Source organism: Nicotiana tomentosiformis, chromosome 6 (assembly GCF_000390325.3).
Source record: "Nicotiana tomentosiformis chromosome 6, ASM39032v3, whole genome shotgun sequence".
Taxonomy (NCBI): domain Eukaryota; kingdom Viridiplantae; phylum Streptophyta; class Magnoliopsida; order Solanales; family Solanaceae; genus Nicotiana; species Nicotiana tomentosiformis.
This window is the reverse complement of record NC_090817.1, coordinates 77,977,644-78,004,981: the sequence shown is the minus strand read 5'-3', so window position 1 is coordinate 78,004,981 and position 27,338 is coordinate 77,977,644. Positions and strand designations below refer to the sequence as shown.

Here is a 27,338-nt window from a genome sequence, read left to right as displayed (position 1 = left end):
GTGGTGGAATTTTATTTTTGTTTTTCTGAGTTTTCTTTGGAGCCACTTCTTTATCTGCAGCCAATTTCTAGACCCCATTAACATTTATTACATATTTTACTTGGATCCATATCCATACTTTCTTGTTGATATACTGACCATTTAAACTGCAATTTGTTAATGTCAATAGATGGAAGATCTTATCATTAGTCAAAAACATCAGAGGTACTGTAAAATCAGATATTATATGTCGTGTGAGAATTTCGAATGAAGTGACAAGACTCTCAATATTATGCTTCTCCAAACATGTAGGATCCACCATCTTAAAGCTATACAACCCCATAGGCTCCAAGAAAGAGCCAAGTTATATAGGGCTACTTGTAAAGAAACCAAGTGAAAAACAAAAGCTTCTCTCAAATCACTGAATCAGGATTTTGATCTATAGCATTCACAACCTTTTTCCTTTTGCTATTTGATGCAAGTCTATGATCTCCTTTCGATTTTACATTAGCTTATGATCTTTCCAATCTTTGCTGTCTTTCATCGTTTGTTTGTCGGTAAGCTACTTTTTTTGTGAGTCAAATTTGTTGTGTTGCTTCCTGTCTCAAAGCTTGTCATAAAACTCTTTCCACACTTATAAGAGCAATTGTTGCTTCTGGTCTGGCTCTCGAACTCTCTTTAAAATTTTCATCAGACAAAAAGAAACCTGAAGCATTTTGTTTCCATGGAAACCAATGATAATTCAACCAGCCTTCGTGTAGAATCATTTTCTTGTTACCTCAGCAACCCTGAAGATCAGAGCTTTATACACAAACTAGGGGGCGCTTATGAAGATCCTTATCCCGAGACCGCCTTTTCTGTGAGTTCAGAAAGAGCTACTATTAAACCACCCTCAAATAACAGTACTCGAGATAACCTTGCCAATCTTCGCGTTGATTCTTTTTCTTCTTATCTCAAAGCTGAAGAAGATAATAACTTTGCGTTTAAGACCATAGGCCCCCCTGTTCAAGATGCTACTATTGCATTTGTTTTTCCTCAACAGGCTTCTGTGACTGTGGGTACTCCAAAATACCAAGAAAGGACCAAGTCCAAAGATGGGGAACTTAACATATTCGGAGCTGATAAGTACTTCAACATGAAACTGGATTATGGAGCTGTCCCTACAACTGTGGTGAAGTATGGGGGGCAGATGAACAAAGGGATGGTTGATCTGCCCTACCTGAAACCCAGTTGCCGGACAGGAACTCAAAGTATTTGTTCTGAAGCAAGTAGTTTTAATAGCCAAAGTGCACTGTTACAAAATCTTCAGACAAGTAAATCTCAAACAAAGCAGAAAAAGATGACAGGAAGGAGATTTTTATCTAGCTTCGGTTGCCAAGGACCTTGTTTGGACAAAAAAGCAGTCTATGTGGATGAAACCATAGGACATGGAAAAGTAAGTAAGTTGGCATTAAGTTCTGGCCCTTCCATGAGAGACAAGTTGAGCATAGTCAAAAATCAAGATCCAAGCATCGAAGAGCAAAGAAAATCACTTGAAGTGTTTGGCTCTGATAAAATGCGAAAAGGAGAGATAGCAGGGAATTTAGAAAGGAAACTCTCCATGTTAACTTGGGATGCCATTCCTAAAGTTCAAGACATCCCTATTACAACCATTGGAAGCGGCACAGTTGGCGATGACATGGCTAGCGATGCTAGTTCTGATTTATTCGAGATTGAGAATATATCCAGTAGTGGATATGGCCACATGAATTCACAAACTAGGGGTGATAATTATGTGCCAACTGGCTGCATCTCACCAATTACAACTCAGTATGCACCAAGTGAGGCCAGTATTGAGTGGAGTGTTATCACATCAAGTGCTGCTGATTACTCATCAGTTATCTCTGATTATGGTGAAAAGTGGATTAGCATTGCTGCTAATACTACTTCAAGGATTAATGCAGCCAATAAAAACACCAATACCAAGTATGCAGTTGGGAAAGAAGGTCAAAAAACCCGTCCAGGTGGGCTTTTAGGTTGCAAGAGCAACAAAGCAGTTAGTGTGGTTGAAACTGTATACAAAACTGGTGAGAAGGCTAAGCATCACCAGCGCGGTTAATGGTTAATTCCACCCTAATAAATGTTAAGGCTAAGCAGTTAGTGGTAATTCACTTGCCAGTGTAGTACTTTCATGTTAAATAAGAGAATTGAAATAAATGGTAAGCTTTAGAAGTTTGTACTATGTAATATCTTAGTAATGAATTGCTATTTTCTTCTTTCTCTAGTGAAGGAATTATTTTGATTATTTTAACTGCTACTCAGCTCCTACTTATCTTGTTATACTTTATATAAGTATCTATTTTGCCAAGAAAAGACACAGCAGCCACAATACATGAAAGCCCCAGTTTAGATTATAGAATTTTAAAAACTGTGACCTGAGGCCATCCTTGTCTAAAAGGAAAAGGTATTTTGGTTGTTTTATGTTTTTCTTTCCTTTGTGTCACCTGATACTGTAGTTGGTGTTCATCCTATTTGACCATCAAATGGAAATAAAGCTACTTTTTTCCAGACAGGTTTGCCTTGTTTAAAAGTCAGTAAATCCAAATCCTTTAGTTGGCATGCACCCATGTCAAACACTAGGAGGCCATAGGCCCTACCTAAACAGAATCTTGCTTCAAAATGAGATACACCTCTGGACTTTTAACTGATGATGCTTTCTCTTTTTTCCATAACCAACTTTTAGGTTTGAGACTTTGCAATTCTGTACTTTGTCTCAATGACCAATGTCAAATAATTGACAAAGTTGGTTGGGCACGTGCAGTACCATGCAACTCGAAGAATCCCATAGTGTCTACGTAGAATATGTAGCAGGTGAGAGGTAGTAGGTATACACAGCAGAAAAATCGAGTGAGCGATTGGTTCGGACAGTAACGGTATAAAAGAAAACAGGCTTATACAGGGCACTCCCATTTTGCTCTCAGCTAAACAATGGTTCTACCGTTTGGATACTGGATTTACTAAAGAAGATTGACTCAACCAACATATTAGACAAAACAAATAGAATAAGGTAAGAGTTGACAAAGCATCTTGAGACATTAAACTTGTTTTAGAGTTTCAATTGTCCTATTTGAAAGCACATCCATAGAAAATTCCATAGGTTCTCGACAGGGTTGGTAAGGAATAAAGTTAGAACGTGTTCGTCTGTTAACGAATCCAAACTGTAGAAGCAGGTGAGATTTGATGTAAGGGGTGCGAGGCGGAGGCAGGATTTTCACAAGGAGAATTTAAAAAATAAAAAATGATAAAACTGGGGATTCAATATCTCATATATAAAAAAATTGATCTTATACACACAATGTAATTAATAGCTCCGCACTTGGTGGGAAGGGAAGCTTTTAAGTAGAGTTGTATATATTATAGAAGAAAGAGTTTTATAAATAATTGGAAGATGAAAAGGTAATGCCTCCGAGTGACAAAACCACATGACAGTCATGCGGCCTAAATGTGCTTGGATAAGTTAGATACCAACATTCAATTTTGTAGCAATCTAACAACTAAGACAGGGTTGTCTAAGTCCTCTTCTCTCGTTTTCACCAAACAGTCGTCTATGCTGAAAATATGGTTGCAATAAATCAAGCAAACCAAGAGATCCTTGTGTTTCGTGTGCAAACAAAAAGTAAGTAAAAAAAAAAAAAAAAGTTACATGTGACATGTTAGAGATACTTTTAATTGTGTGAAACTTTTTGAAAAATCTTGTGTATTCTTGATCTAAAAAAAAAACAGATCACACAATGTTGAGAGTGCCTTTGGACTGACTGAATCTAATAACTGATATTAAAGCTAATGATTCGACTTAACAAATATAGAGATGGTGAAAAATAACTTTTTATGCTACGGTCTTTGCCTTTAGTTTGGAAACGTAGACGTAAGAAGAAGCCTATGGCCGGTTGTAGGCCATAAATACTCATATGATAATGGTGACACATAGTGAATTTTCTGATAAGTCCATAAATCTTTATGACAGACAATATAATACTTAGTTTGAGATGAAGATTGTTGAGTCATGAAAAAAGTATCACACCCAAGGGTGTGACCTAGTGGTCAATGAAGTAGGTGAGAACCTTAAGGTCTTAGGTTCAAATCTCAGCGGAGGCAAATACTAGGTGATTTCTTCCCATCTATCCAAGCCTTGGTGGATAGAGTTACCTGGTACATGTTGCTGGTAGGAGGTGGCAGGTATCCCGTGGAATTAGTCGAGGTGCGCGCAAGCTGGCCCGAACACCACGGTTATCAAAAAAAAAAAGGTATAACAATTCGACCTTAATAAGGTAAATAAGCTACATATAGAGGGTAAAGATAAGGAGGAAAACTGTGCGAAATTTAATTTGGCTAAAAACGGCCAATATCATGTAAATGTTATGGTGGTTAATTCCTGGGTGACTTACCCTTTCAACTTGTGCTTTCCTGGTAACATAATCTATAAACACTTACCTAATCTGGAGGTTTGGACGTTCTCAGTTTCCAATATGAATTACGCTAAAGAAAGAAACTACAGGTCAAGTAAATATCAGTCGCAGCCATGAGGGTTATTGTCAACAAAGTTATAAAGAAGATAGTGAAAGTGCTAGGGCCTTAATTGCAGGAAGAAGACATGAAACTAAATATTTAATCACAAAAGAGTCAGTGGATTTTTCTTGTGCAAGTGCGACTAGGGCTGTGCATAGTTTGGTAAATACCGAATTACCATATCGAAACCGAAAATTTTGGTATTCGGTATGGTATTTGGTTTAAGTTTTAAAAAAGAATTGGTACTAGGTATGGTATTTGATATTTTAAAATGAAATACCGAAATACCGATATCGTACCGAAATATATATTATATTACACAATACATATTTTATTAATTATAATTTAAATATAAGAAATCTAAAATTTTACTTTCCTTTATTCTCTAGATTCATCAATTAACCCTAAGCAAGTAACAAGATATTTCTCTAAGTTTTCTCTTGCTAGGTTGGTATTTGCTGGGTTTGGACAAAACTTTGTCAACAAACATTTTTAGTTTTGTACTTTTGAGTATATTACCGTTTATGACTCTATGCACTAGTTAGTATTCAAACCGAATAAACCAAAGTTACCGAACCGAATAAATCGAAACCGAAAGGAGAAAAACCGAACCATACCAAATTTTATTAGGTACGGTATTGGTATAGTATTTTACGAAATCGAATACCGAAAATATCGAACCGAAATATCTAAATATCATATTATACCGACCGACGAACACCCCTAAATGAATCTACTGAATGTATGTGGAATTTGCTCAAGGTGTCAATTAGTGTTGAGCATTGAAAATCTGGCCAAGAGTACTACACCTGTGACTGTAAAATAGTGTCGATTGTATCTGGCACTGAAGTTGAGTGTAGAGGTAGCATTAATGAAGTTGTAGGCCTAGCTATGGGAATGTTTTGTACAAAGGACCAGTAGGAGTTGGATATCAATGTCGTAGTTAAAGGTTTGAGGACGACTCAAGTACTAGTTCATTCGGACAATCTTTTAATCCCTGGTTCCCTTGCTTTAAATGAATGTCTTATCAGTTCACTGTTTTACTTTTTAAACTTAGATTGACTTATATATATTGACATCTAATCGGGTCAAATTGGACTACATGAATTACATGCAACTGTCTATAGTTAGTTCACTATGGTAACTTAAAACATTAGGGGTCATTTAATCCGGAACAAGTTATCTCGGGATTATAATGGCGTGGTTATAATTTAGCAATGAAATAATAACATGATACTTAGAGGATATACTTTTATTGGCAAATATTTGGTTTATTGACTAAAATAGAATATACAAGGTAAAATATAAAATATATATTTGATTTAAATTAGATAAATTGAGATAACTTTCATTTTTAATTTTAACCTTGTCTTTCTTAGAAAACTTTGAAAGAAAAGCTATCTATATAGAAGGGAAAATATGTTATTTTGTTATTTTTATTCGGGAACTAGTGATCTCGAAATTGTTATCCCACATTATTTACCCTTAAAAATGGATAGTAATTGAATTTATATGTGGGTTTAAGGATATGTGGATTAATTCAATACAAGTGATTAATAGCGTTAGATTAAACAAATAAAAAATATAATAGATGACCAAACCAATGATAACGGTGATTCCGGGCTCGGTTGATGGCTCGATGAAGAACCTGCCCTCCATTCCAAACTTAAACTTATGAAGAATTTAAGAACAAGAATAAGAATTTTGAACAACAAAGAGAATTGAAATAAATTGCCTTGATATGCGTGTTACAATGTGTGTTCTGAATAATAAGCTTTCCCATTTATATAGTAGGAGAGTTTTACCCTAAGTACAATTCTAAAAAGGGTAAAAATCTTCTGTTTCGTTAATCATTGATTTTCAGCCGATATGGGCTAAGATTCATGTCGTGATATCCGGCTAGGCACGGACATCACGGCCCTTTGTTAGTCGTGCGCAGCTGTTTGGTAATACTCTTCGAAGTCTCAATCCTCAAATCGGACCCGGAGGATATGGTCCTGATATCCCCGAGGGCAGGTGTTTTGACCGAGCCCCGATACGAGGGGCTCCTCGCTCTAACTCTGATCCATTACGGTCACGTTCCTGCTCTGTTTAGCTCACCGGGAAGTCGAGTCATGCAGTGGGCTCGGTTTTACCCGTATATAGATAGTCCCCTCGTTTCTCAGAGAGTAGGCTTGCCGAAATGATGGAATACGACAAATGACTCCGGTTCCTTCCTTCGTACGTTACGACGGGGAGCCAAAACGTCCCATAAATCGCGTTGTTCTGACTGTCACCGGCAGGTTGCCTCCGAATGAGAAGCGTCGGTTGTTTCCCAATAAAAGCCTCATTCCTTTGTTTTTTTTCTTCTTTCCGATCAAACCGCTATCTTCGAGCTTTCCAACCATTATCAAAACCTTCTTCAAATCTTCATATCTTCATCCTTGTTCTTCAATCTCTATAGCAATCTCCAGGTTTCTATCCTAAATTTCTTCAAATCTTCATACTCTGTTCTTCATCTTCCAGACCTGTTTTTCTGAAACTTTGCATTTTTTTCTCAAATTTTCAAACACTACCTCAGATGACAATGGCCAAAACATCGAAAACCGTTCCTTAACAAGTTGCCTCTTCATTACCGCTGGTACTGAAGCGGTCACACCTGAGGTGGTTGCCCTCGAAACGGCCTACCCCGTTGTGGCTGCTAATGAACCGGTCGCCAAGCCCCCCTTATCGGCGTTTATTCCCGAGGGATGTTCTATTGTAGATGACTTCAAGGTTGATAAGCCTTCACGCTTACAGGATCGGGGCGAAGGAGTCTCGAGATATATATGTTCTGTGACCGAAGACGTTATTCCCATAGTTCGTAAGGACTGCAATTGTGAAGGCAAGAACATAGTAGTTCCTGGGCCCGAGGACGCCGTTACTACCCATGTGGAGGGGTAATTAAGTGTTTACACTTATCCCTTCACGTTGGGCCCGATGGATTCGATCGTTCTAGATTTTTGCAAGAGGTACTAGGTGTGCCTAGGGCAAATCCACCCATCATTGTGGAGGATCGTGACCCTTCTCCGTTACTTCGTGAACAAGACCGAATCTCGTCGGTTCACGATCGACCACCTGCTTCGATTATACAGTCCCTGGATATTACGAGAGGGACTGATCAAGCTTACACGCCAGGCCAGTAAGGCCCATCAATGAAGATCGAGACCGGGGCTGGCAGGGACGCTTTGTTCAAGTGAAGACCGAGAATTTGATCCCCCCGGAATACATGTCATTCTCTGAGAAATGGAATGCGTCTCGTAAGTGCAACTCCTTCTTTCAACATCAAAATTTCCTCTTCTTTCATTTCCATCTTCTCAAACATGTTTGTGGTTGTACAGCTATTGCACGGGTTCCGAATATGGTCCCCCGGTTAAAGGAGTGGATCAAATGCATCTGTACTCAGATGTCCTACTTCGAGCGCACATGGCGCGGACTCTCGAAGGGCCGATGGGAGGCCCATTCTCATGGTAAGGTCTCTTTCCGAGTAGCCAACACTATATCTACACCTTTCATTTTGCTAACTCCTATTCCTTCTTTGTTGTTGCAGGTTTGCCTAAGACCACTGAACTTAGGCCTTCGAAAGGGGATGAAGATGTGCCCCTGTCCATTGATCCCTCTATTTCTGCCACGGAGGGAAAAAAGAAGAGGAAAAGAAAGCCCCCGGGCTCCCCGAGCTCTGAGATGAAGAAAATGAAGAAGCGGGTGCTCCGCAAGCCTATGAGGGGCTCCGGTTCTCGAGCGTCGGCCTCCAACTCCCTCTTCTGGCTTAGGGACGAGCCGGAAGATGAATCTATCTTCGTAACCTACGGGATGACCTATCCTGGGGTTTGGGATGCATCCGAGGGGGAGACTCATTAGATTGACCCCCCTCAAACTCAAAAACCCGACGTGGATACCCGGGGGTGAAACTTCCCAGGATGCCGGTTCTGCTCCAAAGGAAGTGCCCGGTGTAATTGAGATCTCGGGGACGCCCTCCTACACGGAGTCTATGCTCGAGGAGGCCCAAGCGAGGAAGGAGAAATCCAACGAGGGAGGCCAGTGTGCGGAAGATCCCATTTATGCTTTTTTTGACGGTGTGGACTCGTCTGCTTTGGAAGACTTCTCCAGGCTGGGTGACTTGGAAGTTCCAAAGAAATACACTTCCTCGGAGGCTGGCGGGCCAAGCTCGAGCCCGAAATAAGTCAATCAGTTCCCCGCCCCGAGCGTGGACCCTGGCTACAAGAGGTCGATTATACTCACCGTACTAGAGGATGCTCGGGTTTTGTCCATTCCTGTGGGGGTAGCTAGCTATCTCGGATGCTTGGTGACCGAGGAGGACCAGACGAAAATGAATGCAGCGAACGTGCCATGCCTTTTAAATAAGGCGCAACAAGCGCTGAACCGGGTAAGGGCATCATTCCCTTTTATCTATCCATAGTTATTTGTGTTTGTCGTTTCTTACATTTTCTTTGCCTTTTTGCAGGCCTCGATTCTTCACCACGAGAGTTTCCTCCGATATCGGGTTAAAGTCAATCAACTCGAGCTCGAGATCAAGGAGCTTTCCCAGAAAAGGGACATGTACAAGCTCCTTAGCGAGCAGCAGAAGGGGGTCACCAAGAACCTCTAGGCCGAGATGGATGCGACTCAGAAGGAGCATGCTGACTTGGTGGAAAAGCTAAAGGTTTTCGAAGTTAGAAACGAAGGTCCGGTCGCAGAGGCTAACATCAATACTTCACAGGTCCAGCAGAAGATCGACCAGATCGACCAACTCTACAAGGAGATAAATGAGATCCAAGTGATGGACGACGGGTGGAAAAACAAGATGGACCTGCTGGCCTCAGAGAAAGAAACTGCCCAGGCCAAGCTGCCTTCGGTGGAAGTTCAGCTTCGAGTGGCGAAGGAGAAGGTTGATGCACGGGCTCGACAAAATGAGGACCTCCAAGCTCAACTGGGCTCGGCCATTGCTGAATGGGATGCCCTTGGTAAGGAGCTCGAAATAATGAGGTCCAAGTTAGAAGCAACCTCGGTTGATGCTGACGAGATGGTGGCCCAGTACAGGGCCGATGTTGAAGCAGTTGAGTCCCGCATGAAGACTACCACTGAGTATGTGAGACGGCTTTCCCGATGGGAGACCCTCGAGGAAATACATGCCCGAGACTTCGACCTATCTGCCGAGATCAAAGAGGCAAAAAGACTTGAGGTCGAGGCCAAGGGGCTAGCCGAACCCCTAGGTAAAGAAGGCTCCGAGGGCTTTGAAGAATCCGAAGGCCCCGATGATTCTGGTGATGAGTCGGGTTCCGGTGAAGACCATACGGAGATGCCTTAGGACTTTTTATTTTTTTGTATCTTGTACATTTATTTTGTTGAGGCCGTTTTTATTGGCCTTTGTAAAGATATTACGAAAAGTATAAAGTTTTTTCTTTCTTTCGAAAATTTTCAAGTCTATTATCTTCAGCATCTTTTTGCAATTGTAAACATTTCTAATGCCTTAGCATAGAATCAAACATAGTAATAAGTCATTTTTCGGAGGTCCGAACAAGACTTGTCCTCGATACAACTTTTGCTCAAACTTATTGAAGCTTGGAGTGACCGGGAGCTTTCCCCAAGATGCTTATTTAAATGTTTTTAGACTATATCTTTGCCGAGGGTAACCTTTGAACAGGTTTGAAATTTTATTAAAGGCCTTATGTTTTGATTACGGGCTTCGGACGTCTCCGTACCATTTTTAGGGTGGCCGTAGCTTTTTAAGTTTGGGAACTACCTAATAGGTTTTGTGCCTCTGGGTTTCGATAACCCGAGCCGCCCAAAGTTTTCTCAGACGACAGTCCCCGAGAGGGGGTAGCACTTTAGGCTTGGATAAGGGTGGCCCTTGGGCTCGATAGTTCCTGGGTAGGAATAGCCCTTAGGCTCGATACTTTGAAGGAACAAAAAAAAAATGTTTGTTAGCAAAGTAGAAACTTTCTTTCATTTATGTGTGTAACGTACAAGATTGTAAGCGTGTAAAAGCTCGTATTATGGTTGAGGTAGCCTATGAGGGCACGGTTCATTTGACCGTTTGGCCCTTACAATAAATCCTATCCACCGAGTCTAGTCTATTCAAGTACAAAGTTTCTTCCCTTGCTAAAAATCTTGACTCGAGGGTGACGGCCCCCAATATTCTAGGTCGATCTTCGAGAGGGCTCGGATACTATTGGTGTGACCATTGGCTCCGATTTAAAACTAGTCTTCGATTCTAAGTTAGCACGATTTACTGTTGCCTCGTTAAAAACCTTGCCGGAAAACCCATTTGGGACAAAACCTGTTCAAGGGAAAAAGAGTGCACCGTGTACTTTCAGACCTAACATCTACATTCTCCTTTGGCTGTTGCCTGCAAGTGTTAGCCCAATTCATAATGAAAAAAAATAAAAATAAAAAGTGAATGAGGTCGTACCTTAGCAGTAGTATCGTTTTAAGTGGGTCACATTCTAGTTGTTTGGTAGTTGTACGCCGTTTCCTACTTCAAGTTTATACGAACCTTTACCGGTAATCTCGATGATTCGATTTGGACCTTCCCAATTCTGTCCTAGCTTCCCTTCATTCGGGTTCCGGGTGTTCTGTGTTACTCTTCTTAACACCAAGTACCCGATATTGAAGTGTCGGAGGTTGGATCTTTGGTTGTAATATCTTTCTATCCGTGGCTTTTGGGCGGCCAGAGCAACCTCGTACCTCTCATCCAGTAGTTTTAGGCTCATACTCATGGCCTTATCGTTTGATTCTTCGATTGCATATCGGAACTTGAAGCTCGGTTCTCCCCCCTCAAACGGTATTAGTGCTTCGGCACCGAAGAACAACGAAAACGGAGTGGCCCCGATACTGGATTTTGAGGTTGTGCGGTATGCCCACAAGACTTTGGGCATGATTTCCTTCCATTTTCCTTTGGCACCGGTCAACATTTTCTTAAGGTTTTGAAGGACGATTTTTTTGTCGACTCCGCATGTCCGTTACCGCTAGGGTGATAGGTTGTTGACAGGATCTTTTTAATCTTATAGTCTTTGAAATATTTGCTTACCTTACTGCCGATGAACTACTTCCCCTTATCACACAATATCTCGGCCAGTATACCGAACTGGTATATTATGTGGTCCCAAATAAAGTCGATGACTTCTTTTTCGCGGACCTTCTCAAACGCTTGAGATTCGACCCATTTAGAGAAATAATCAGTCATAAATATTATAAATTGAGCTTTACCGGGTGCCCATGGTAGGGGGACCGACGATGTCCATTCCCCATTTCATGAACCGCTAAGGCGACATGACCGAATGTAGTAGCTCCCCGGGTTGATGGATCATTGGTGCATGCTTCTGACAGTCGTCGCATCTCCGCACAAAGTCCTTCGCATCTTTCTACATGTCGATCCAGTAATAGCCGGCTCTAATTATCTTACGAACCAAAGATTCTGCCCCCGAATGGTTTTCGCATGTGCCTTCATGAACTTCCCTTAAAACATATCCGGTGTCCCCTGGCCCCAAGCATATAGCGAGTGGACCATCGATCGTTATTCTGAACAGAGTACCTTCGGACAGGCTAAACTTGGCTACGTTCGTGCGCAGAGCTCTTGATTCTTTAGGATCCGAGGGCAACTTCCCAGTCTTCAAGTAATATATAAACTTGTTTCTCTAGTCCCAAGTTAAACTCGTTGAGTTTATCTCGACATGGCCTTCTTCCACTACTGATTTCATGAGTTGCACGACTGTTTCCGAGCTGAATTCATCATCATCAACTGATGACCCCAAGTTGTCCAGAGCATCGGCTTCGCTATTTTGATCTCGGGACACGTGTTGTAGGGTCTATTCCTTGAATAGATGTAGCGTTACCTGTAGTTTATCCAAGTATCTTTGCATTCGTTCCTCTTTCACTTCGAATGTCCCGCTGAATTGATTTACCACAAAGAATCGCATTTAGCTTCGATCACTTCGTCCCCCAGGCTTTTAGCCAATTCGAGACCTGTAATCATGGCCTCATACTCAGTCTCATTCTTAGTCAATTTCACAGTTCTAATATATTTCCTTACTACGTTGCCCGTAGGCATCTTCAACACGTCTTCAACATATTTTTGCATCAAGTCTTTCGATACCTTGTTTAGCAAGTATGGTGTTACTCACAAAGTCACGACTCCTTATCACCCACAAGCTAGTAGGCAAGTGGAAGTTTCCAACCGAGAGATAAAGAGTATCTTGTCCAAAATGGTGAATGTTAATCGGGCGGATTGGTCCAAGAAGCTTGATGATACATTATGGACTTATCATATGGCTTACAAAACATTTATCAGAATGTCGCCATACCGGTTGATGTTCGGAAAAGTTTGTCATCTTCCGATAGAACTAGAGCACAAGGCCATGTTGGCTCTAAAGAAGTTAAATCTTGATTAGGATGTAGCCGCTAACTTGAGGGTTGCACATTTAAATGAATTGGATGAGTTCCGGTACCATGCTTATGCAAGTTCGTCCTTGTACAAAGAGAAGATGAAATATCTTCATGACAAATACATTTGGAACAAAGAGTTCAAGGTGGGAGATCTTGTATTATTGTTTAACTCGAGGTTGAGGATGTTTCCCGGGAAGCTAAAGTCTAAATGGAATGGTCCTTTTGAAATTGTGGGTGTGACACCTTTTGATGCATTAGACATGAAGAACAAAAACAATAAAATATTTCGAGTGAATGGTCACCGGGTGAAGCACTATTTGGGAAAGGTTGGAGATATCCATGTCATGGCGGTCATTCACTTCAATTGATGGTATTCTGCGTCGTGCCGCGACGTTAAATCAGGCGCTTCTTGGGAGGCAGCCCATGTTTCTTTCTTTTTTTCTTTGGTATTAAGTGTTATTTTTGTGCTAACTTGATTTTAAATGTGTTACAAGGATGAGTGTGACTTACAGTAATTGTGAACAGAAATCTGGCTAAGTGTTGCAAGAATTACGGACCGCAGTTGATTTGTGCGGACCGCTATGGTTGTTGCAGCAAAAGTGCAATGCGGTCGCACAATTATCTTGTGAACCGCACAAATAAAAGGTTGAAAATATCAACTCTCTGAAGTTTAGTCTGTCAGAGAAAAGCTCGATGTGCGATCGCAAAAGGAAATCTGCGGCCGCAACATGAAATGTACAGCCGCACACAAAATTGTGCGAACCGCAGATGAGATGCTGAGTTAAGGTCACCAGGTAATAGAGTGCAGACCGCACATGAAATTGTGCGACCGCACTTGCTCCTCTTTTCCTTAGCCAACCAACTAGTATAAATAGAGGAACATGGGCATTTGTTACGTTTTTCACTCTTTGAGCATAGAAATAGTTCCCACTTGAATATTGCTTGGTGATTTCATTTGTCCACACACACAACATCCTTGATCAGTCACTCATTACACTCATTCATCTGATATGCTTCAATTTCTTATTAATCTTTTTCTTTTAATTTGTAGATTTTTAGTTATTTTTAGACCTTTTGTCATTAGAACTCAATTGTGTATCCATGTGGGGGTAAATCTGTAATGGGTTAAATAATACATGCTCTATGGGGACTGGGTTAACATATTTTCATGCTTCTATGATGTTGCCATGTCAAATTGTGCACGAAATTGAAAAACCTAGAATGAAACAACTGAACTATTCGTAATTTTTGAATTCTGCGACCGCACCTGAATTTGTGCGGTCCGCAGAAATTGAATTTAGGGCAGTATTAGTGAAGAAGGGATCTGCAGCCACAAGGTAAAATGTGTGGACCGCAGAATTCCCATTGCAGCCGTAGAAATGCACTTTTACTGTCATCAGAGAGTCCCTACTTTGAGACTCCAATGTGCGACTTCAAGTTTAATTATGTGGACCGCAGAAATCGTGTTGCAGCCGCACATCAGCTAATTCTTTGTCATCATAGAGTTGGAATTTGTAGGGTCTCAAAGGTGCAGCCGCAAGTGGAATTATGCAGACCACACTCGACTTTTGCGGCCACAAAATAAAATTATGCGGTCCGTAAGTCATTATCTGTGGTCGTAAGAAAATTGTGTGGACCGCAGATCTGGTTTCCTGCTAGCATGCGTTGACTGTGTACCCTCACTATGTTTTCTGGTTTATATCTTACTTGCATGTCTCCTGGGTATGTTTGAACATTGATGTGCAACTAACAATTGCCTTTGCTTGATACAGATAATGGTTCGATCTAGGGGACGAGGCGACACATCTAAAAGGAGAGTTGAACCTTCTTGGGGCCGAGGCAAGAGTGCCTTGCCTCTTGGCCAACAAAAGACAATTACAAAGAAAGCTACAGCCGGCAGGGGGAGAGGTGCAGATCTCTCCGACACAAGCTCATATGTCCCGTCTAGAGAAGCATCACAGGGAAACTCAGCCTCTGTTCAGGAGCAGTCGACCGTACAGTCAATGCCACCAGGGAGATACCAACTCAGGAACGAGCCGTCCTCATCTCGTAGCACTTTCGAGGAATCGGAGAGTACTATTTAAGCTTCTGAGCCATCGGCTACACCTGTCCCTAAGGCACATGATACACCAGTTTAGAATACCTCCGATGATGGCAGAGGGGGAGATTCTACAGCATGTTGTCTTGAAAGATCAGCCTGGCTGCTTTCACCAGCTCTCGTACATGGTGGCAAGTGAGGTCGCTAACTCTTGAGCGACAGTTTCAGTTGAAAGATCTGGAGAGGTACAACCCAGTAATATTGAGACAGTTCAAGGAACGCAAGGGGTGGATATGGTTCACTCAAAGTGGTAAACGCCAAAGAGTACACGGTCCGTGAATTCTATGCCAATGTGGCTCACATAAAAAAAATGGACAAAAGTGACTAAAATACGTAACCTAAAAGTGAGATTTGATCAGCATACACTCAACACGTACTTAGGCTTTGAAGATGTTGAGCCAAAGGAATATTTGGAGAAGTATGCATTGGGAGACACAACCCAACCTTGATTAGCGGAGATTCTAGAAGCACCAAGGCCACCACAACCATGGATTGCCGATGGAATTCCTACCACTAGAGCACTATGAGTTTCGAGGAGAAGGGGTGGAAAACCTTTGTCTGCAGCAGACTAGACCCGAGCCAGAATGAGACTTACCTTCCGATTCCTCGGGCAGTTTTGTTGCTTCTATTATGGTCGGGTACCCTATCAATGTGGGTGTTGTGATGTCGGCCAATATCTCAGTGATTGCTCGGCAAGATGACTCGTCCTACCCGTATCCCAACACTATTATAAAATATCTCACGGATGCAAGGGTAGAGCCGAGGGATTATGAAACAATGGCGAAGCCGAAGAAGCCTTTTACTTGGTATTCACTGATGGATGCAAACAATCTCAAGAATAAAGTTCAGCTTCTTACCACCGCGAGCCAGTCTGATGAGCCAACTATGGTGGCTGCTGAGAAAGTTGATGTTCCATCCACTTTGGTTGAACCTTCCTCCAGTGCCGTAGCTATGCCTCCGCCATCATCCACAACCCCTACTGCAGTTCCTGCCACAGGTCCTCGACTTTGAAGCCAGTGCCTATCCCTGTTGTCCCACTTTCTGCACTGCGAACTTCCCAGACATTGGCGAGCCTCAACAACTGGATGCAGACTGCCAATGCAAAACTGTCTAACTTATTCATTACTGTTGCAGCATAGTCTTCTGTTCAGGCACCTCAGTTTCCCCCGACAGCTGAAGAGACATTGAAGAAGCTCCTAGAGAACCAGAACACTATTGTGGCTACCTTGGTACAATATGGGTCAGTGATCGAAGAGCTGAGAAAAGAAGTATAGAAGATTAGAAAGTCCCAGGCCAGCAAGAAGTCAGTGGACAAGCTCCGGAGATATGTGACCAGGCTTGCTACAGTCGGAGATCTCCCCTTTGACATGTTGTTTGAACCAGACCATTCTGTCCCAGATCCTACAACATCATTTGCACCGGTGGCACCAGCTGGCCAGTCTGAAGAGCCAGACCTTGCTGTCGATACTGCTGAGGTAGTGCATCAGATGTTTACCAACCCAACCACACCCAGAGTTGAGGATGATGAGATTCAGTTGTCTCAGCCTGAGGGCAATGACATTGTTGGGGACACAGAGATGTCCAAGGAGCCATAGAGAGTTTTCTTCACCGTTTTCTCTCTTTTACTCTTATTTTGTTAAGCATTGGGGACAATGCTTATCTTTATTCGAGGGTGGAGTTTATTTATTATATTTGATACATTCTGAGATATTTGGCCTGTAATAACTTGATATCATTCTCTCTTTTCTTATTATGTATATATATTCTCTCTCTTTCTCTCATTATGTATATTGATTCTATCTTCAGTAGTTTTTGCTTATTAGCTTTTTTATTTTTGTTTCTTTATTAGTTCTTTATTTGATTTAGTAGCTTCTTTTTATGTTTTAGTAGATAAAAGAACTGTGTGACCGCAGTCCAGAAATGTGTGGCCGCAGAACTCACCTTCCTGCCAACTGAAGAAATCTGCGGACCGCACATAGAATTGTGCGGTCGTAGAACCTCCCGAGGGGCATTTTTATCTGCGATTTTTTGGCCCTGTCTAAATTGACGAGTTTCACAAAATTAGGTCAAGTTTGAACATAAAAAGTTGCTGCAACCGTTTCTCTTTGCTATTTTAGGAAGTTTTAGCTTATTTGAGTATTTTAACATTAGATTTCATCATTTTAATCTTCAATTATGAGTTTAATTAGCTTTTCATCTTTATTTTCTTCAAATCCCATTATGAGTAGCTAGATTTTTACTAGGGTTGTGACCCAACCCTAGTGTGTAAATCTTATGGGTGATTAATTTTATGATTGTTTATGATTGGGTGTTGATTATTTAGCTTAGTTCATGCTTCAATTTTAGAATTAATGGCTGCAAACATTGATTCATGCCTATTTGACTTAGTCTCTACTTGAGAAAGAGGGACCTAGTCTAGGATAACTTAGCTAACAAGGAATTGGGTTAATTGAGAGAATGTTTAACCTGATTAAACGGTTCAAACTAGAGATAGTAAGAATCCGACTTGAGCTTTTATCAACTGTTTTGGTTGATACCCATTTGGACTTGAGAAAGCCAAATTGGGCAAAATCACTCTCTGACCGAGAGGTTTGAGTGGGTAACGTGGAGTTGAGAGCTATAATATACCACAATCAACAAAATAAGTATAAACATCTTTATCCCATTAGGCAAACACCTAGGTTATGGTCACAGCCCTAAGTCTTTAATCCAATAGGAAAAACCTCAAAAATATTTATCTATAATCTATTTTCTTTAGCTTACATTCATTAGAGTTGTCACACCTCCTTTTTTCCGAGGGATAGAGGATATGGAGTTTTTCCAATTAAAGTGACATTATCCGAAATGAGATTATTTATTTATTCAAAGTCACCACTTGGAATATGGTGTCCCAAGTCACCGGTTTATTATAAAATTCCAAATCGAGAAAATTGACTCTATTCATGGTCTGCGAACACAGAAGACCGGGTAAGAAATTTTGTTAACCCAGGAGAAGATGTGGGGCACTCCTGTGTTCTGTGGTTTTAGCACGGTCGCTCAACTATTAATAATTGGCCTAGTTATCTGATTTAATACATGTTTTAGACCTATTGTGCATTTTACTTTCTAACCGCTTTTAATTATTTGATCGCTTTTAGTATTTATGGGATTTGTTTGAACAAGTCGCGATGTCCCGCACTCGTTTGTTTTTGTACACATTACGAATCGTGCCACGTGAAACACACCCGCGATTTACAACATGTTAATTTTTATTATTATTTGAAGTTCTGGTCGAGTCACGTGAAACGCACACTCGAATTGGGATTTACGTATCGTGATCATGCCGCGGGAACCGTACCCATAGCCACGATGATTATTATTAATCGCACCTAAAGCACACTACGAGTGTTTATAAGTTAATTAATTTTCCCTAAAGTTTGAGATTGAGTATGAAAGGTCCATGGAGTTACTTGTGGATAAGGTGAATACAAAATTGCCGGTTTAAATACATGGGCTTTGACAGGCAGATTTGGAATTTGCTTAAAAGACTAGCTATTGAGATGCATGAGCATGGAAATAAAACTGATGAAACAGTAGTGAACAAACAAATTTTTCTCAAACTCATTTTATCAATACTTATCTAAAACTCAAAAATACTACAAACTAAAAGTGAAGAGAAACCAATTCATTCGTTAAAGGAAGTAACGAAGCACGTTCAAGAATTTTACACGATCTTCTATTAACATTCAAACACAAAGTAATATATTAATGAATAATAGCTATTTATTTCATAACAATATCTAGGGAAACACATAGCAAAACACTGATGAAATAAAAAGAGAACTGAAAATAAACCTTCAAAATAGCTTTCCTCATTAAATGCTCCTTTGGCAAAACTTTTACAGCAGCAGTTATTTGATGCGAACAGAGACCGGAATCGACGCCGGAAAACTCGAAGACAACCTCGACTATTTAGGAGATGAAGATCGGAAGTGGCTACCGTTTTTCTTCTCAAAAATCGGAGTGAGTGAGTGATGAGAGCCCCTGTTTTTCCCTTCACCTGCTTTCCCGTTCTTTTCCTCTCTCTTTCAGGTGAGGTCGGTCATGGTTAGAGAGTGAGGGGATTCTGCCATTCTTCTAAGGAAATGAGGGTGAGAGGGCTGGAGTTCAAGTCTTAAAATGAGGGTCAGAGTTTTAGCTTGTTCTCTTTCAATCTTGCTTTAGCTTGTTCTCTTTCAATATTTAAAGATGGAGTCCAAAAATGGAGGAATTAGTTAGGGTTATCGGCTGAGACTGAAAAAAATAATTCAGAGAGCAAGTGCGTCTGACTCTTTTCTCATCGTGAGTGTTGGGTGGTAGGTATAGGGATTAATTGGTGGCCAAGAAAAAAGAGTGTGTATGGACATGTGAGTTTGTTACGAAAGATAAGGAAGAATCTTGCCACATGAAAATGACTCATTAGCTCTTGCCTTAATTAATATTTTTTCTTTTGTAAAATAAAAATACTAGCTAAATATTTTAAAATTAATTTTTTTTTGTGATTTTTAATTTTCTTAAATAAAACCTACTAAAAATGAAGTAAAGGTTAAAATATGTAGATTAAACTTAAAATTATTTACATACTAAAAAGTGTTGAAAAATCCCAAGTATGGTAAAAAATTAGGTGCTCATAAGAGTAACAGTAGAAATAAAAAACAAAACCTTGTTATGGCAATGTAATTTTAGATAACTCATTTGCTTGCTTCAAATATATACTTCTAACACCCCTCATAACTCCTAGTGGATTCGATCCCGACTCATAGTTGGGTAATTATTATTACATACGACTGTATCATATCTCCTATAGAGGTGTGTTGTGGACGTCATCAGCAAGTGTTCGATCAATATGACTTGTTCTAGCTCCTCGACCATTGACTTGGTGGCATCAAAATCGTTAGGGGCGATGAACGACCTAGGAAATCCGTAATCATCATCGTTGCCTGCCTTTTGCTTATCCTTTTCAATCGGGGCTGGTGTCTGTGATTGCTATTTAGTTTCTTCCTTCCCAATAGACTTCGGGTACTTTGATGTCGATAGGGCGGATATCAGGATCACCTCATCGACCGTGATCATTTCTTTTGCGGCCGGCTATTCTCTGTAAACTGTTTTGATCCCTCCCGGTGTGGGAAACTTCAATGCCTGGTGCAGTTTCGAGGGTATTGCCCTCATGTTATGAATCCATGGTCTTCCGAATAGAGCGTTGTACCTTATATCCCCCTTGATGACGTAGAAATTTGTTTCCTGAATGGTTCCGACGGTGTTCACTGGCTGGGTTATCTCCCCTTTAGTAGTTTCACATGCCATGTTGAATTCGTTTAATACCCGGACCGCAGGCACTATTTGGTCTTGTAGACCTAGTTGCTCTACGACTCTCGATCTGATGATATTGGCTGAGCTACCTGGATCAATCAACACCCGCTTAACTCGAGATTTATTTATGAGTATAAAAATTACCAGGGCATCGTTATGCGATTGCACGATGCCTTCAGCGTTTTCATCATTGAAAGAGATGGTCCCCTCCGGCACGTAATCTCGGGTTCACTTTTCTCTTGTAATGGACACCTTAATGCGCTTCATCATTAGCCCCTGGGGAATGTCGACTCCACCTATGATCATATTGATGATGTGCTGAGGTTCCTTTTGCTCGGTTTGCTTGTTGGAGTCCCTATTCCTGAAGTAATTTCTGGCTCGATCACTCAAAAACTTGCGGAGGTGTCTGTTATTGAATAACCGAGCCATTTCTTCTCTTAGTTGTCGGCAGTCTTCGGTCTTGTGACCGTGGGTGCCATGATACTTACACATCAGGCTGGGGTCTCTTTGGGCAGGATCAGACTGCAATGGCCGATGCCACTTGGTATCTTTGATGCGTTCGATGGTTAATACTATACCGACATCATCGACGTTGAAGTTATACTCCGATAACCTCGGTGCCTCTTTGGCCCTGATTGGCCTGTCAAAATCGTTTTTGCTCACGAGTCCCCGATTATTATGGCCTCGATCGCTTCTTTTTTCATTCTTTGCCGGGTTGCGTCCGGATCCAATGCCCCTTCGATCTCCGTTATACGGTTGGTATCGATATCTGCTCGATCTTGGTTCACGATCAACGTCTCTTTTAGACATGTCATTAGTTCTGATTGGATACATGGACCCAGAGGGGGTCCCGAGCTGATCATCTTCCACTCTGATTTTCTATTGGTACCTATTATGGACGTCAACCCAAGTTACCGTCGGGTACTCTATCTAATTCTATTTAAGTTGTTGTGAAGCCAAAGAGCTTTGTGGGTTGAGTCCATGAGTGAATGCTTGAACAACCCAATCATCTGCAACCAGGGGCAAATCCATCCTTTCCATTTGAAACCTCAACACGAACTCCCTGAGCATTTCGTTATCTCTTTGCTGGACTTTAAAGAGGTCTAATTTTCTGGTCTCGACTTTGATGGCCCTGTCATGAGCTTTTACGAAGGCATCTGCAAGCATGGCAAATGAATCAATGGAATTAGGGGGCATGTTGTGATACTATATCATTCCTCCTTTAGACAGGATTTTCCCGAACTTTTTCAGGAGAAGCGACTCAATTTCGTCATCTTCCAAGTCATTTCCCTTGATGGCACACGTGTAGGAGGTCATGTGTTCATTCGGATCTATGGTCCCATTATACTTTAGAATTTCGGGCATACGGAACTTCTTTGGGATCGGTTTTAGAGCTGCGCTTGGAGGGAAAGGTTTTTGGACGAACTTCTTGGAATCCAAGCCTTTCAATATCGGGGGTGCTCCTGGGATTTGATCAACTCTGTAGTTGTAGGTCTCCACCTTTTGTCGTTGGCTTCGATTTTCTTTTCTCCTGATTTCACCCGTTTTGTCAGTTTCTTAAGCATTTTTATTATCTCGGGGTTGGTCCCCAGGTTCAACTTCACCCAGCCTTTCTGTGGCCAGTTCATTTCTATGAGTGTTTTCCCGGGATGGTTCGGGCTCAACTCTGCTGGGAGTGCGGCTTTCATTCTGCAACCGGGCTATCGCTGTCTGTTGAGCCTATAACAATTCGAAGATCACCCGCAAATTGATCCTATCATATTCTCCTTCATGTGTACTCCGGGCCATCGATTGGGCTCTCCCGCGAACGCTGTTTTTGGGGTCGGTAGGAAAGTTTGCTTCGATAGCTACATGTGAGTTAGCATCGATCGGGTCCGCAACTGGAACTCCGTTGGGGTCAATAGGGGGCACCTCGTTGCTAGGCACTACATTGTTGTTCTCGCCATGGTGGCCAGACTCAGCATCAATGCTCAAATGAGTAGATTTAGAGTTCGGAATTTTTAATTTGACCTGAGATTAAGATCTCAAAGAACAAGTGTAAAATAGAGTGCGTTATGAAAATTCGTATCAAATTACCACTATTATCCCTAGCCCCACGGTGGGCACCAAACTGTTTACCCTTAAAAACGGATAACAATTGAATTTATATGTGTTTTTAAGAATATGTTGATTAATTCAATACAAGTGATTAATAGCGTTAGATTAAACAAATGAAAAATATAATAGATGACCAAACCAATGATAACGGTAATTCCGGGCTCGGTTGATGGCTCGATGAAGAACCTGCCCTCGATTCCAAGCTTATACTTATGAAGAACTTAAGAACAAGAATAAGAACTTTGAACAACAAAGAGAATTGAAATAAATTGCCTTGATATGCGTGTTACAATATATGTTCTGAATAATAAGCTTTCCTCTTTATATAGTAGGGGAGTTTTACCCTAAGTACAATTCTAAAAAGGATAAAAATCTTTCGTTTCGCTAATCACTGATTTTCTGCCGATATGGGCCGAGATTCATGCCGTGATATCCGGTTAGGCACGGGCATCACGACCCTTTGTTAGTCGTGTGCAGCTGTTTGGTAATGCTTTCCGAAGTCTCAATCCTCAAATCGAACCCGGAGGATATGGCCCTGATATCCGTGAGGGCACCTGTTTTGACCGAACCCCGATACGAGGAGTTCCTCGCTCTGACTCCAATCCATTACGGTCACGTTCCTGCTCCGTTTAGCTCACCGAGAAGTCGAGTCATACAGTGAGCTCGGTTTTACCAGTATACACATATAAAATGTGGTTTAAAAATAATATTACAATTATAGTATAAACAATGTCGGAAATTAAAATTATACCAAACATGAGATATAATCGTTCCATAATTTATTCCGGAATAATAAACTCTTATTCCAGTAACCAAATGACCCTTTAAGTAACTAACTTGTCATAATCAGTTAATGTAAACAAAAGAGTAAAAGATATCAAGTTAAACAAAGAAGTTACGGATATCTGAACTCATGAGTCATGATATTGTAGGAAAAATTACGCGACACATTAAATATTTACACTATATTTATTATTTGTAACTATACTTTCAACAAATTTACCATTCATAGCTATATTTGAATCTTATAGCAAATCCATGAAATAAGAGATTAATTGTTTTGAATTGAAACAAAACAACAATAAGCTCTTGAGTTTAGTTGGTTAGAGCGCTTGTTTAGTTAGCAAAGGTCTTGAGTTCTACTCTCAACAAGAATATTTTATTTTTTTGTATTTCTGCATTTCGCCTTAGTTGTATTCGTTGCGCGAAGAAATACAATCGATATATATTATATCCATTGTATACACCCATGTATTTCACATTGGTTTATATATTATATCCATTGTATACACCCATGTATTTCACATTGGTTATAGTTGATAGATATTGTATTCGTTGCACAGATGAATACAATTGTGCGAATGAATACAGTTGATATTGTATTTGTTCCGCAAACGAATACATTTGACACAAACTATATTTGATCCACGTTTGAATACAAGTGAACAATTAAATAATAGTTACAAATAGTAATTAAATAAATTATAGTCACTAGACTCTAAATTACAGTAGTTTATAAAAAATTCTCTAAAATTAGTTATGACATCTTGACTATCACGCAATAAATGTTAGACTCAATTCATCTCCGTGAATAATGATCAGCCTCCTTGTCATGAAAGGACAAAAAGAGAAGGATCTTAATTGGTCTCTCTCCCATCAAAGTTAAAAAAACTGCAATTTTCAGTCGACAAAATTTTAAACTTATTTACTTAATTTATTTATATTTTTTTATTTAGAAAAATAACTACTCTCTCCGTTTCAATTTATGTGAATCTATTCTCTTTTTAGTTCGTGCAAAAAAGATTGACTCATTTCCCTATTTAGAAATAATTTACCTTTATGCATTGATTTATAGCCACACAAAATATATGTGCCTTATTTTATACCACAAGTTTAAAATTCTTCTCTCTTTTCTTAAACTCTATTTATAAAAAAAAAGATTAAAAAAAAACTTTTTTTTTGTGCGGGGTGGGGGCAGTGGGGTGGGTGGTGCAGAAAAACGAAAAAACAGAAATTTAAAATTACAAAAAAAAAAAGTAGGGTGGGGGCAGTGGGGGTGGGTGGTGCAGGAAAACAAAAAAGGTGACGAAAAAAACCTTTTTGGAGAGAGGGGGTGGGGTTAGGTGGGTGGGTGTGAGGGTGTGGGGTGGGTGGGTGAGGGTGGGGAAGGTTGAGAAGGAGTTTTGGAAAATGTTTTCCCTTCTCTTGATAAGGAAAATATTTTTCTCCAATTGGAGTAAAATGAGTTCATAAAAAAAATATTTTTCAAAACATTTAAGCCAACCAAACATAGAAAAATTAAAAAATATTTTTCGAAAAATATTTTCCTACATACCAAACACACCCCTAGTTCAAACAAATAACAAATTTGCAAAACCTGATTTCAAATTCAAAACATCAAAGCTTTTTAATGGCAGACGATAAATAGGTTTATTTAACCGTGCTACAAGCTTTTACACCTTTTAGGACTTGGTGGAGAAAAAAGTTTCTTGGCACATATGATGACTGATTTTGGACGGAATAATACTGTTATATTCAGTTGGGTGGAATTGGAAAATAGAAAAGCGACATAAAATGGGTAAGATTAGAGTCTAATATATTATTTTATATATAAATGATAAATTATATATGTTAATATAATTAAGTGATAGTTCCTCTAGAAAGGATAAATAAATTTATAATGTAGTGTAGATAGGTAAAAATTCTTTTTCAGTCCTAAGATTGGATCATGGATATATTTAATGTTTTGATAATTCTTGAGCTAAATTCACATTTAGCCGACCGGTGAAAACAAACAACATTCGGTAGCTATAAATTAAATCATACAATTCATAGCCTCAAATAAATTATAACGGGTAACCTAAATTGGTCTTTTGTATGCCGGCAAAACATTAGCTCTTGCAAAATTTAGATAAGCATGTGCCTATTTATGTGACTCGGGTTCATCTTCTTTGTACTACTATATCCTATTTGTTTTATTTTTTATTTGGGTTGTTCTTTTATTTCTTGTTCCAAGCTACAAGGATAACGTGTTTCATAGCTTTCCCTCTTATTTGAAAGTCTATAACCTCATAAATAGTAGGTGACTTCGCCATGATTAAACTTTGTCCTAACTTCATGTTTATCAATTTCTGGCGAAGAACCGTCCATATTGAATTCTAATCGTGTAACTCTTGACACCGTTTATTGTGTATGGTAATTAGTCTTTTCTAACTTTGTTCTCTGTTCCTTTTATTTCTGTAATAATATCATCATGTTTTTACGAAAATATTAGGATTATATGTTTGCTTCTATTCCACCCACAAAATTAAACACACAAAATAATAAGGCAAAACAGTACAACTATTTTCTTTCAATATAATTCCCTTTTTATCTTTTACAGAAACCTAAAAATTTTATTGATCTAATTTGAAAAAAAAAAAGATATTCCATAAGCAAAAATATATATGATATAAAAAGAAGAAGAAGGTAATGTATACGTATATATGCAGTACACACATTATACATTAGTGTATATATAATTTTTATATATCATAGTACAGTCTATACACCTAAGATAAGAGGTTTTACAGTTGGAAATATAGATTAATGAAAAGAAGAAAAAAATATGATTTATTTCAAGCATACGATAACAGGTTTTACAGTTGACAACATATGAAAAGCCACTTGGTATATATTGTCTCTTACATCCTTCTTTTAATAATATACTATTCTGTTTATATTAAATTGCATCATTAGTTTAAGAAAGTAGTGAAAATAGCACGGGCTAGCTAATTTTCGGATTGATAATTAAAAAATAGCCAACGTTTGCAAAGTCATTAAAAAAATAGCCACTATTTTGCTGAAACACGGAAAGTTTCGGCATAATATGTTGGATTATGGAGCTTCTGCGTATAAACTTCCAGCATATTATGTTGGAACTACAACACATTATGAAATTCCGGCACATATGCTGGAATCTCATATGTAAAAAATTCTAACTCCAGTACATTGTGCTGGATTTTTTTCGGATTTTTAATTGTATTTTTGTTTAGATTTAATATTTACATGAAAAAATAACTAAAATTCGATTACTTTTGAACCTGTAACTATTTTTTAATTATCGTTTTAAATCTGGCTATTTCTAACTTCCCCCTGAAAGTAAGGATGTAATATGCTAAAGATGCTTTGCCAACATAGAAACGTAAATCTAATGGACTGCTGGCGGCCCAAGAGGTGGAAAATGAGCTATTATCATTTCTAGTCATCCGGAAAAAACTAATGACAATCGGTAGCCACAAATTATAATATATATTTTATAGTCTAAAATTAATTCTAGCGACTAGCCACTGAAATTGATAAACCTAATTACCACAGAAACACAATGGGAGATGGCTTCTAAGATGACTTTTAATTTATTCTATTCATTATTTTTTTGGGTTTTATGCTATTTAGATATTAATATTTTATAGATACTTGTGAAAAATATTAAAATAAAACTTTTGTCATAAATGTTACTTTTTGCCTTTTCCTGTATGAGTTCAATATGTGCCCATACTGTAAGCGAGATAAATAATTAAAATTTTAAAAAGCAAAATACTCCAAAAATAGAAGTTACGTGTATTTTGAGGGAAGGATTTAATTTTAGTATTATTTTTGGAGTATTTTGTTTTTTGTTTTTAATTTTAATTATTTATCTCATGTATAGTCTTCACTATACAAAATATATTTTCACTATACAAAAAATATTCTAAATAGATTGTCACTATACAATTTATATACAATAGACTGTTATTATACAAAATAAATTATCACTATACAAAAAATATATAAAATAGACTGTCACTGTACAATTTATATACAATAGACTGTCACCATACAAAAAATATTCTAAATAGATTGTCACTAT

General features: G+C 39.3%; 2 protein-coding genes across 2 annotated transcripts; both read left to right on the top strand.

Annotated features, from left to right (window-relative positions):
* Positions 1–246: 246 nt before the first annotated feature.
* On the top strand, positions 247–2,242 carry LOC104088866 (protein PHYTOCHROME KINASE SUBSTRATE 3-like). Its single transcript, XM_009593610.4, has one exon. It carries the CDS (start codon positions 704–706, stop codon positions 2,075–2,077), a length of 1,374 nt encoding a protein of 457 aa, XP_009591905.1. The 5' UTR covers positions 247–703; the 3' UTR covers positions 2,078–2,242.
* Positions 2,243–9,157: 6,915 nt separating this feature from the next.
* LOC138894254 (tropomyosin-like) lies at positions 9,158–9,850 on the top strand. The gene has a single exon (XM_070178936.1). The coding sequence runs from the start codon at positions 9,158–9,160 to the stop codon at positions 9,848–9,850; it is 693 nt and encodes a 230-aa protein (XP_070035037.1).
* Positions 9,851–27,338: the final 17,488 nt, after the last annotated feature.